This window comes from Molothrus ater, chromosome 13 (genome assembly GCF_012460135.2).
Source record: "Molothrus ater isolate BHLD 08-10-18 breed brown headed cowbird chromosome 13, BPBGC_Mater_1.1, whole genome shotgun sequence".
In the NCBI taxonomy this organism is placed as follows: Eukaryota; Metazoa; Chordata; class Aves; order Passeriformes; family Icteridae; genus Molothrus; species Molothrus ater.
In genome coordinates this window covers 17,166,232-17,179,154 of record NC_050490.2, presented here as the reverse complement: position 1 = coordinate 17,179,154, position 12,923 = coordinate 17,166,232, and the positions used below count along the sequence as shown (strand labels likewise).

The 12,923-nt window shown below is 46.4% G+C and overlaps 1 protein-coding gene across 1 annotated transcript in view; it reads left to right on the top strand.

The window, feature by feature from the left end:
• Positions 1 to 7,346, top strand: part of ADAMTS17 (ADAM metallopeptidase with thrombospondin type 1 motif 17) — a 155,989-nt gene extending 148,643 nt beyond the window's left edge. The window contains exons 22-23 of the mRNA XM_036389977.1: positions 729 to 906; positions 3,052 to 7,346. Of these exons, the coding sequence (XP_036245870.1) occupies positions 729 to 906; positions 3,052 to 3,203 (330 nt within the window). The 3' untranslated portion in view covers positions 3,204 to 7,346. The remainder of the gene's footprint in view (positions 1 to 728; positions 907 to 3,051) is intronic.
• The last annotated feature ends 5,577 nt before the right edge of the window (positions 7,347 to 12,923 follow it).

Below are 12,923 nucleotides of genomic sequence, written 5' to 3'. Positions count from 1 at the left end.
GCCAGAGGAAGAGGGAGGGAGAGGGAGGGACTCTGACTGTATGACAACAAAGAGAGCATATGAACAGGCTGGGCCTCCTGGCTAATAGCAGCCAAAGCTCATGAGTACAATTTGCAATTGCTCCCAGGAGGACAGGCAAGGGCCAGACAGTTAGCAGGGATAGATGGGAGTGAAACTAGAATACCTGATGTGTTCTCTCCAGAACAGAGCTTCTCAGGGCTCTGGGCACACAGGAGCTGCCAGCCTCTGCTGGAACTCTGGGATTTATCTGATATCAGTGCCTGGCTGTGGAGGAAGCCTTGTTAGACCATTCAAGTCTTGGAGAGAGCTTTTAAACCAAGAACCACCGGGTCCCTCACAGAGAGGAAGGTGGAAGCTGCTGGTCCATAATTAACCACTACATATTTTTCAGCTTTGCCTCTTCATGACTGGTGGGAGGAATTGCATTTTTGTCTGCTTGAACCCCATGGGTATCCACAGGGGACAGTCAGAGTAGGTGAACTCAGGGCAGAAAGATAACAGGTTCCTTCCCTGTGCCAGGAGAGTTCCTCTGCTCACAGCACTCCCTGAAGGTGCAAAACCACCACAGACAGCACAGCAGCCACACAGAGTGTCCCTGGCTGCCACAGTGACCCAGCTGAGAGCCCTCAGCAGCACAGGGCTGCACCCTGTGCCCTGGCAGTGACTTGTGCTGTGCCACGCAGAGCTCAGTGTGCTCTCTCCTGCAGTGCTCCTCGACGTGCGGCAAGGGGCTGCAGTCGCGCGTGGTGCAGTGCATGCACAAAGTGACCGGGCGCCACGGCAGCGAGTGCCCCGCGCTGGCCAAGCCTGCAGCCTACAGGCAGTGCCACCAGGAGGTCTGCAACGACAGGATCAACGTCAACACCATCACCTCACCCAGGCTCGGTGAGTCAGGGGCTGGGGGGAAGGTACCAGCTGCCCAGGGCGCTGCAGTGATTGTCCAGGAGCAGAAATCGAGAGAGGCTCAGCCAGACTCCAGCCTAAATGTGGCTAGGTCCTGTCTGAGCCTTGCCTCAGGCTGTGCCCAGGTGGAGTGCTTGGCATGGCAGAGGAGGGAGCTGAGAGCAGCAGGAGCGCACAAATGGTGGGTGATTGATTGATTGACTGACTGACTGACTGACTGACTGATTGATTGATTGATTGATCAATCACAGGTGAGGGAGCTGGCAGGTGCATTGTTCTCCATCACAAACCCTTCCACACGCTGCCTGTGCTGCAGAGAGTGTGAAATAGGATCATTTATTCATGGTGCCCCAAGAAAATCCATGACTCTCACAGGTGGTTTGATGGGTTGATTTCCCCAGAGGGGCAAGAGAACATCCAGCCTCTTCCTGACCCTCTGATTTTCTGTCACTTCCTCTTCCTCACTGCATTCCTTGTGTCCCTGGCTGGGATGGGAATATGGTGATAACCATCTCTCCTGAAACACCTAACACTGTACCTAAGACATGCCACTAATTAAGAATGCCTCTGTTGATACAAATTTGTGGGATCTCATGATTTTCCACATTGGTTTATGTACAAAAATATAAATATACTAAATATATATTTTTCCGAAGTTCAGCCCTGTGTGTTCCACCGCAGCTCCAAGAACCAAGTTGGTTTCTTTACATTTCACACATCATCACCAGTAAGATGAAGCTAAATTGAGGCATCAGCTACACTGACCCAACCTCATGGGTGCCTCCTGTCCCCTTTTGGTAGAAGAGTTGTAAACAAGGAGAGATTACCAGAAAGAGCAGCCTCCTCCTTCACATCTGAGCTGATCTTAAAGACTAAGAAACCTCCAACACACATGAAAACACAGAGCTGCTAAATAATAAAGAACCGTTTTCTAATAATGCTGTCCAGTATTAAATAACACTTAAACTAGGGCTGGACTTGAAGCTTCTGAACTGAAATTTGTTCCCCAAAAGTTTACCAGATGTTTTAAGAGAAAATGGGGACTTTCGTTCTTGCAAATGCACTCATGCTGAGGGGTTTCTGTCCTCTTTTGGTATGAGAGTACTTCCCAGATATTTTAGCACTAAGAGCACAGTGGAAGGAAAACATTTCATTTGAGAAGTAAGCCCTTGATACACTGATGAGACAAGAATTCCATCCTAATTCACGTTTTAGGACAAAGCAATAAAATGCTCATGTGTTTAGAAGACTGAGGAGGCTCAAGTCCCTGCTGAAAATAATCTGCAAGCAATTTGGGATGCTTTTGTTTCTAAACCAGGCTTGGAATCACCAGAGCCAGAAACAATGATATTTGGTATTAGTGGAAAGACATATCATTGAGTGTTTTGCTCTTTTTGCTTATAAACAATTCTAATTGGATTATCTTTAAACAGAATTTTCTCTTTTCTGCAATGGAAGCAAAAAAAAAAAAATCAGAAAAAAATCCCAGTAGTCTACAGACCCCACGCTGCCTTGTCCCTACTTCAGAATGGGTTTTTGTCTTGGATAACATTTCCAAAAATATCTCAGTGTGGAGTTCACCTCACCTGGCTTTCATGTCTGTGTCCAGTGTCTCTCATTGACGACACATTCAGAGGGATTCATCCTGTCACTTCTTTCCTGTCTTGCTTCACAACCTATCAAGGACCTTGGACCTCTGAAACATTAGTCCTGGCCTTGTTGGTGGCTTAGTTTCTCTTATGTGAACTCTCCCATCTCAGATTCATAAGCTCTGTCTCAAGTGTTCTTGCCAGGTGTGTGATTTATTCATCTCCATCCCATTGACTGCAGTGTGGAGTTCATGGCCTTAAATCTGGGCTGCATCTTTGGGTGTTTTGTTCATCCGAGCCTGTTTGCCTCTGAGACAAAACAGGTGCAACAGGAGGAGGTTTGCACTCCCCATTCATGTCCAGGGAAGGCAGGAAGCACTTCCAGAGCCTGATATTTTGGCAGAGAGAATCTCACCTGCTCTCCAGCGCCAGCAGCGAGCGTGGCCCTCCCTCCCCTCGGGTGCAGGGCTTTTGGTCACACCTGCAGTGCTGTTCCCTGGCTAACCTGGCAGTTTCTCCTTTCTTGTCTCCTCCCAAGCTGCCCTCACCTACAAGTGCACGGGGGACCAGTGGACAGTGTACTGCAGGGTGATCCGTGAGAAGAACCTGTGCCAGGACATGCGGTGGTACCAGCGCTGCTGCCAGACCTGCAGAGACTTTTATGCAAACAAGATGCAGCAGAAGAGTTAATGAAGCTGTGCCACTCCTTAGAGTCTTCCAGCTGTTGGTATGGAAATCACAGACTAGTAGGTCTGAGTACTGGAACTTCATGAGTTGCTACAGCGTGGTGGATCCCAAAGCACACCTAATGAGACTTGAAACTAATCCTACAGACTGGATACCAAAGTCATCTGCTCATCCACCTTAAAAAAACACACAGAAAGGGTCATCTCAAGGAACCAATCATTTCTGAATATTTTGACATCCTCACATTTTTCCTTAATGCTTTTTTAATATATTAAATCACCTGCCACTGGATGGCTTGCTACCATTAAAGAAAAGGACAAGAGTTGCAAAGTGATTACTTTGGATAAGGTTATGGGTACCTCCATGGAGGAAGGCCTCTGGCAAAATAATTCAGCAAAGGTAGAGACGTTACTTAATCTTTTAATCTTGGCTTTTATCTGTTGTTTTCAATTCCCAGCAGTTATCCCACTGCAGAGTGGGCTTGGAGGGACGTGCATCAATGAAAGGCTTAGTTTAAAGAGAGGATTTTCTGTAAAAGCTCGTGAAAACTGATAGCAGAGGATGGACATCTCTGAATTTCCTACAGAAAACTCAGTATAATTATATCCAACATTCCAAGTCATATTTTTAGAGCCACTAATAGGGAGTGCTTTTCCTTCTAATTTTAAAAAACAATCCTCTCTATCTTTTCCCCAGAATAATAGAGTTTCTTTTGTGAAACCTAATTTTTCTCTGAGCTTAATGAAATGGAAGCTTATTAACAGCCGTAGATAGTTACTTTTAAACAAGAACCATTTACATGAGATGGGAGAAGCCAGAAATCATTTCATCCAGTAGAGCTCACTGAGGGATTGCTTGGCCTAAGCTCTCTCCAATTTTTAGAAGTCAATCAGATAATGAGACTGTTGGTTCTTATAAGAGGACTGTGAAACTGGATAGGGTTGGAACAGAAACTGAATTTGGAACAATCTTTATGAAAAGGATGTAGTGGGGAGCAGAACAGGTGTTTTCTATCTCTGGGCTCTTTTACACAGCTGAGGTTATGTAGCTTTTGGAGTAACCAGAAGCAGCCAAGGATGCAAGACATTCAAAGTGTAACCTGGAGCTTGTGGGAAGCCAAGGGCTCAGACTTCCATTGCTGTCTTTGAATGCTCCCTGTGTCACTTGTGTGGTGCTGTCAGGTTTGGTGCTATAGGTTTGGTGCTGTCAGAGCACTTACAGGTGCTGCACACACAACACTCTCTGCCATGTCTCTGCACTTTAAACCAGGCTCCTCTCTGTGATGTGAGACTTGAAACAGGAACTCTGCCCAGGGCAGGCCTTGTCCCCTCCCTTGTCACACACATCAGTGTCTTCCTATCACATCTTGCTCCAACAAGCATCATTCCCTTGCCAGGGCCCAAGGCCATGGTGGAGTTTTAGCCCCCTCCTGGTGACAGGAACAGCCCTTTGGATAATTGCAGCTTTGGGAGTACAAAGCTCTGGGACTGCGTGGGACTGTTTGACTCCTTGGAGCTGAGCACAGAACCAAGCCCAGATGCTCCCCCAGCCCTTGGGCCAGGCTGCCTTGCAGCTCTCACCTGGTCCCAGGTTGTCTTTGTTGCTGTTGTCTCTTCTTGTCAATGCAAGGAAGGACAAAGACTCTTAGTACCTAACATGTCTTTAAAGCAATTTTTGCTTAATACCGTTCTTTGCATATCCAGGACCTCACTGGAATAACCTATCAGCATTTTATTAAGGGCTAAATTTTTCAAGCACAGGGAGATAATGTTCATCAACAGACTAACCCTGTGCGGGCTTCACATTTACATCTGTGCTTGTGAGTGTGCAAATGAGTGTGTGTGCACCAGGGCTGGCCTGATGCACAAGGGCACATTTGCACACCTTTTTTCTTCAAGTGCCTGTCTCAAACAGATCTGCTTTCCAATGCCTCAGATGATTTTCTCTATCAGGGAAATGATTCCAGCTTGGTTTTTGTTATACTGGATTTTTTTTTTTTTTTTCAATTTATAATCAGGATTAGACCTCCTTTTTCTGTTATTCCCACCCTGCTGCCCAGCCCAGAGGTTGTGTAAGTACTTGGCAAGTAATCAAGGGAAAATTGCTGGCGGGGGTGACAGGGAAGATTTAGACAATACCAGGTGATACTCAATTAGGCAAATTAACAGGTAGAAGAACTGCTAATGAGAAAGTTCCAAGAGATCAGACAGAGCCCGGAGGACCTGGTTTATGTTCTTAATCCACAGTGGTGTTTCCCCCTTAGCCTGCAGTGACACTGGGACTGTCCTTGCTGCCTCCCTGACACCCCTCACTCCGTTTGCAATTTGCTGTTTTCTTCTCATGGGCAACATTTTCTCTGTTACCTTGGCAGAATTGTGTGAATTATCATTGCTGGGAATCAAAGGTGCTTCTCCACAGCAGGAACATTTTCCTTCTGGTGCTGATCTGTGACCCTCTCTAGGCAAAAGGTAGGACATAGGAGAGGAAGGATTTTAGGTTTTGTGTTTCTCAGTAATAATTCACTACTGGCCAGAGCAGGGTGCTAGGCTGGTTAGACCTCTGGCCTTACCCAGGACCATTTGGGTTCTGGACCCAAAGGACACTTGGGTTCAAGTTCTGGATCCTACCTAAGGAAAAAGGAATTTACAAGGATTTTTTTCAACTGTATGAGCACTGAGAAAAAACCACCTCACTTGCTCTCACAGCTCACAGATTAGCATGCATCAACCTTTTATTTTTTATAATCAAACCCCCCAACGTTATTAAGAACTGATGGCACAACACAGCTCCATTTTATTCAATTCTCTTACTTCACATAGTGGCAACTATCACATCACATAACAGCCAGAAAAATAATCACAAAAAAGATTTAATTCTGTTCAATATTCCTGCACTTCTGGTTTTTATCACTGTATAGGAGCTTCACAATGAAGTCACAGCTATGCTCTGCCCTCAGTTCCCACATTCTGGTGCAAAGAAAAGCTGTTTGTTTCAGTGTATCTACAACAATACTTTTCTTAGTTGTTCATAAGAGATTGATGCTCTTTTGATTACAGTGGTGGTATTTCCATATTGTAAACAATACTCTGTACTGTTACTAAAGTACTGTACATTTCTAGTTGCACAATTGTGTTATTGAGTGTAGATTCTCACTATCTCATGTATGGTGCTATTTTTTGTTGGTGGAAAAGAATCTTAGCAGTTGATTATTGCTTGATATTTTATTATAGTACCGGGATATATTCTCCATGGCAATAATATCATTTAAGTTTTCTCATTACAGAGTGAAATGTATATATTTTTCCATTAGCTAATTTGCATATGTACTGTATCCATGGTAATTTTCTTCTTGGTGCTGGTTATAAATAGAAAAAGATAAAAAACAGTCAAACTGAATGGAACCAGTTGTAAATGAAAGCCAAAAAAAAAAAGAAAAAGAAAAAAGGATCATTCCATTTTGAACAAATTGAATATGTTGAATAATAAATTTATTTTTTCCATAACAATTTTAATAAGGTTTCTGAACTTGAAGCAAAAATACAAAGCAAACCCAAAGCATGAAAATGAAGAGAAAGGAGTGAAGCTGTAAGTGGTACATTATGCATCTGTGTAATACTGGACTGAGACTGGGATTTGGATAAATCCAAGCCAACTGTTTAATTGCTGTGGTCGTTGTAAAAGGTCATTTGGCAGTAAAATTCTGGCACCTCAGAGTTCTCAGTGTGCTAAAAACCAAGAAATGATGGGTCTTGTCCTGGTCAGGTTGCAAAATAAAGCACGGGGATGTTAACACCTGAATAATGCCTTGCCAGGTCTGTGGTCAGTGACACAAGAGTAGAAAATTCCTGTGTGGGAAGAGCATGCCAGGCTGTGTTTGGGATATCTCTGTGTGTGCCTGGGCAGGCTGTGGGGAGGGGAGCTTCTGCCTGGGGAGAGGGATGTTCTGAGGGTGCTTTTGGGGAAGGTTGTTCTTGCTCTGCCTGAGCTGGGAGGGAGCAGCAGCTCCACAGGCGCCCCCTGACAATGAACAGGGCTGAGCATGTGGAAATTTATACAAAATTTATACAAATTTATACAAAATGGAGCAAAGCAATCCCATCCATTGGGAAGGTACTGCATAACCTAGCTGCACTCTCCCCTGGTGTGAAATAAACAGAATTACTTCAGTGCCACGTGTTTTGGATGTCTTTGTTGTAGGCACTGGCCAGAATCTTTGTCCTGTGAGCTGCCCCCCAGCACAGGGAAGGTTGTTTCTGCAGTCAGATACACCTGCAGGATCCTCTCCCAGCCTGCCTTACAAAGATGCCATCATCTGTATCCCACTCAAGCTCAATTCTTGTTAAAAGGGCACTTGGAGGTGGGAGCAGCATCTTTCTAAAGCAGCCTTAAAAACCCAGGAACATGGTGGAGTGGTGGACTTGGCAGTGCTGGATTGGACTTGATGATCTTAAAGGTCTTTTCCCACCCAAGTGATTCTATGATTTTCTAACCAACCAAAGCAGAGTTGGTGTGAGAGCCCTCCTCCCACAATGATTTCCAGAAATGGAGTTTATAGTTTAATAACAGAGCTCATTTCCTGGTCTCACACAGGATTCATGGCACAGCACTGAGATGGGCTTCTGAGGCAGCCTTGGGAGATCAGCCCAGTGCCAGCCTGCACAGGACCATTCACAGCAGCACTGCAGAGCCTCCCTCCAAGTGGTGCTGTACATTAGCACATCATCCTGTTTGTGCCTTGCCTGCAGTCAACATCTGATTGCAATTGTTGACCTGTTTGAACAATGAAACCTAGCTCTGAGCCTGGGGAAGCCAAAGGGCTTTGCATTAAGCTGGGCTATGGCAGTGGGTGGGAGGGGTGCAAGGAATGCTGTCATACATTTGGCTTGAAATGTTCCTGGTATGTGCCAATACCTCTGCTATAAATCCAGTAGGATTATATACTTACTTTGCCTATTTTGCATGTAGCCATTTGCTGTTTCTCTCATTCCTAATCCCCATTTCTACCCAAGCCATTGCCCTTCCCTGTGAGCTCAGTTGTTTTTTTTATTTAAGACACCACAGCCAAGGTCACTAAAGACAGTGGGGTCAGAGGGCTCTGGTGCTGTGGCACAGAAGGATCAGGAGGAAAGTAAAATCCCTCCTCCCCTCCTTGGAGGTCACTTCTGCCTCTAGCAACTCCACCTGCTCCCTTCACTCTCCTGGTGTCCATGGCAGCCTCAGCTGTCTCTTGCAGCAAGTTGGCCGCACCCTGCTTGCTCTGGAAGGAATTTGCCTTCCAAAATGTATGAACACTTTATCCCCACATCAGCCCCATGCTCACTGGGTACCACTGCTGAGGACTCTGCTCTCTGGTAGAGTGAAAACCAAATGTTCCTTTGTGCTTTCCCCAACACCACATGGAGCATTTCCATGGGGAAAGGGATGTTTTCTTCTTGCTGGAGAGTGTCAGTGCAAACACCAACACCAGTGTGCTGTGGAGTTCCAGGCAGAGAAGATACATGCCAGATGTGCTCCCATTCCATACACTCACACTTCTAATGGTGTCAGGAAGAATGGGATGGGATGCTGCTCTCCATGTGGCTTGGAATGGAGGAAAACACTCATTTTTCACCAGGAGAGCACTGGCAGCTCACCAGTCTGCAGGGCTGCCTCCACCACCCCACAAACCACCTGAAGGATCTCTGACAGCTCTCTGGAAGGTCACTGCACACTACAGCACCACTGGAGCCTTTCTGGAGACAGGGGTGAAAGTACTTGGACTGCTGAAGGACTGGTGAAGAAGGGGAATCCTCTAACAGGGTCTTTCATGTTGCACCAAGATCAGTGCATCCTGTCCAGCAAAACCAGACAAGCTATTCTTGGGCTGGACTTCATTCATTTTCTTAGAAAAGACATTATTTGAATGTTTTTCAGTTCCCATTTCTTTCCCTAGCTCTGCACTTTTCCCCTTGATTTTGTCTCTGATGACAAAAGGACCCAACCAGACTGCAGCTTTGTTTGGCACCAAACTTCCCTCCTGAGATGATCACACAAGAAGCCTTTTATCACTCTGGGGGCTCTGAGCCAGAGCTGCTGTGGTGGAAGTGGCTGGGACTGCAACCCCAGGCTGTGGTGGGATGAGAGTCAAGCTCAGGCTGTCAGCAAGGGGACCTGCAGCAGTGCCCTGCCAGGACACATCTGAACTCCTGAGCCTGCTTCCTCCAGTGCTGCTCTCATTCAGGAAAAGGTATGAAATCCACATCTAGACTGAATTTAAAGATTAGGTGTTGTTTAAAATAGAAATCCTCTCTAGAATCATGGTTTGACTCCTTAGAAAATCACTATAAATTGAACCTCCCCTGTTCCCCACTGCTCAATAACAAGATTTGGTTTTCTCACAGAGCTGGTGCCTCCTGTGCTGTGCTGGCTTCAGCACTGCCAGCTCTGTTCCCTGCCCAGGTTTGTGTTGAGGAAGAGGGGCCCTGCTGGAATTCTGGAATTCTGCTCTCCTCAGGCATCATCACCCTGGAGCTGCTCTCACCCGTGGCTTCTTCTCCCCATCACATCTCTGGCCAGCAATGCCTTGAGGAGGGGACAGTGACACTGAGCCCAAGAAATGCTGTCAGCCACATTTCCCAGAGGGTAAGGAAGATTCCATCTCTTTCTTTCTTGTTTTATTATTTTTTTTTTCCTAACCATGTTTTGCTAAAGAAACAATTTTAAAGGGGAAAAAGGAAAACCCACATTATTGTGTAAGCAAGATAGCAAAGAGCTTTCTGTGGGTATTCATGTGCCACTGTCCCTGCAACAACAACTCTCTGCCTGTGGTGTGGCTGCCTGAGTGTTCAGCAGGGGTGGTTTTGGAGCAGCTGTGTGCACAGTACCTTCCATCACAAGCTCTGTTCCCTGGCTGTCCCCATGGCTGAGTTTATTTGTGTGCAAGGCAGCTGAGAGGTTATCGAGCTTCCCATCAGCTGTACAAACTCACAGCAGCCCCAGCTCTGTGTGTGTCCCTTTCTGAGAGCTGCACTTGGGGTAATCAGCTCTTGGGCAGCTCCTAGCAAAGATCTGCTCCTTCTGCAGAGGAGTTGCTGCCTGTGCTAGTGCCACAAGCTATGGGGGATCTGTAGCCATATGTGTAAGAAAGAAAAAGATTATTTACTTGTTTTCAGCCTCCCCATAGGATGGTTCTAAAAGCAGAAGTATCCTTAACTATGGAGAAAAAAAGAAAAGATAAAATTGACAAAAAAGCCCTCACATTTGTCAAAATTTTTGTAGATGTTTTTCAGGGTATCACTAAATCCTGCCAGGCACCTCCCTTTCCTCCCCTGCCTTCCCCAAATGCTTCCATTTTTGGCTAAAAAATCCCAAGTTTGGGATTTTTGGACCAACAATGTCAGCCAAAACCCAGGCTCTCTTCTCTAATTTTTCCACTTAATTTTTCAACTATCTTCTGGCAAAGCAGAAGCAGTGTTTTGATGGAAAGTTTTTCAACCAGCTCTGCTCATTAATTTCTGCCAGCAGTCACAGAACAGTGCATCTTGCAGGAGAGGAGAGTGTCTGAAGGGCCCAGTGTGAGGCAGGAATGAGTAACACTCCTCTCCCAGCTCTGTGCCCCAGCCAGCTCCCTGCTCCTAATGAGAGACATCTTTCTAGAGAGGCTTCCAGCCTAAATCTCTCTTGGCAAGTCAGCTCAGTAACTCAGGTACTTTGCCAGGTTAGAGGAAGATGTGGGTGGGCATAGAAGGATCTCCTCTGAGCAAAGGAGCCTGGGACTCTGAGGAGCCACATTGTCCATCTCTTATCTGCTTGGACTCGTTTTGGATTCCTGCAGGCAAGCACCAGTTGGCAGGGAAGGGTGGGGAGGTGGAGGTGGGGCTGGTCCCGCTCCCTTTCAAGGCTGGTTTTAGTTTGCTGTAATGGTGATGTTCAGATACACCAGCAGCTGAGCCAGGCACAGCCATGAGCTGTGTCCATGGAACCCTGAGATCTGCAGGGACAAGATCCTGAAGTGGCTGAAATGACACCAGAACATCCCTGCTGTGTGTCTGTTACCCATCTGTCCATGAGGAAGGGATTTTTTGGACTGAGCTCAAGGGAAGCCCAGCTCCTCTCACTTTTGGGTTCCTGTGATGACAGGAACCTGGGAGGCAAAGAAGGAAGATGTTCTCACAGAGTAGCCAAATTTTTCAGTGTTTGGCCTCAGCAGCCAACGGAGCATCTGCCCATTGGCTGCATGGACAGTCTCCTCAGGGAAAAGCCATCCATCCACAGTCCCTGACATTTGCAGAGTGCTCTGACATCTTTCAGTGAAAGATCTTTTAGATGTGCAAAAGTTTATAGCCTTTCTCTGACCATGGCTGATTTTAGAGGGTTAACCTAGGAACAGGAAATACAGTGACTAAAGGAAAGCCATTAATATTAAATTCTACCCTTTGCCAGATTGTCTTGTGTTATCTTTGCGCTTTCATGAAATATTTTCCAGTTTTCCTCGCAGGGCATTCCTTACAGGGGCAGCAGCTAAGGAGCTGTAACTTGGCACATCTCCACCTGCTTTTCTGTAGCAGTGCACATTTGTGCTCTGGGATTTGAAGAATTTCCTTAGCCTCTAGAATTGATATGCAAACAGTCAGCTGTACAGACATCAATCTGTCCTGTAGACATGCCTTGTGACCTAAGGAATAATACAGGTGGTAGCACCATGCTGGTGACTCCTGAATTTCTGGAGCAAGCAGAATCATTTTCCTACGTCAAGAAGACGGCAGGTCCTGTGTACACCCTCAAGTCATCTGCTGTGCTTGACTGATCACAAAACACCCACCAAGATTTCCCTAACAAAGTCCTTCATTTCTGCCAAGGAAAGCAAAGATTTTCAGGAAATTAGAGATGTGACCTTGCCACCTCCCAAACAGCTCGGGGGTCTCAAGATGCTCATCTCAGCAGAGGGATGCTCGTGCCAGAGCAAACGTGGAGCCCTGTGTGGTCAGTGCACAGCTCTTCCAGCATCCCTTCCTCCATCAGCTCTGTTGTGGTAAAAACAGAAGTGGCCAAACTTGGTCTTCTCCTGCCTGTTTGCTGTGCTGCTCTAAGTCCCACTGTGTCCAGGTGCTGTTGTGTGAGCAGGTGTGGAATGAGGGATGTTAAGATTGGGAGAGATGAGTGTTGATAGTTGCATAACCCAGCTCAAGCCACTTCCCCCACCCATGATTTCTTCACAGCCAAAAGCTGTGCTTGAGCTGCTGGGCACCCTCTGGGCACCTAAGGGGAATTTTTAAGAGAGAAAGAAATGGCTCCAGAGAGCCTCATAACTGTTGTTCACCAGGGAAGTCACCATTTCTGTTAAAAATAAGTCTTTCCTTTCCCATTGATACTTCTCAGGCTGCAAGGAGAGCCATTCTCCTGCTGCTGGAGGCTCTAGCTGCAGACACAGCCTTGGAAGGGAAGCTGCTCTCATGGCTACAGCAGAGGAATGGGAAGCACGAGATCTGGCATGAAGTGCTGCTCCCATTGAAGCCAGTGGGATGTTTGCCATTGGCTTCAGGGGAAGCCAAGATTTCAGTCTGCAGCCAGATTTGCTGGTGTGCTGTTCTATCCCTGAGAGCAGGAGCAGAGAGGGTTCTTGGTTTCCTGATAAAGCTCTTGCTGCCTTCTCACCTCACACTGGCCCCTCCCTGCTCTCAAATCTTAGGCCTCTTTCAAAGCCTTGATGAAGAGTCTGGTGCATGGTTTGTGCCTGTGGTTTGT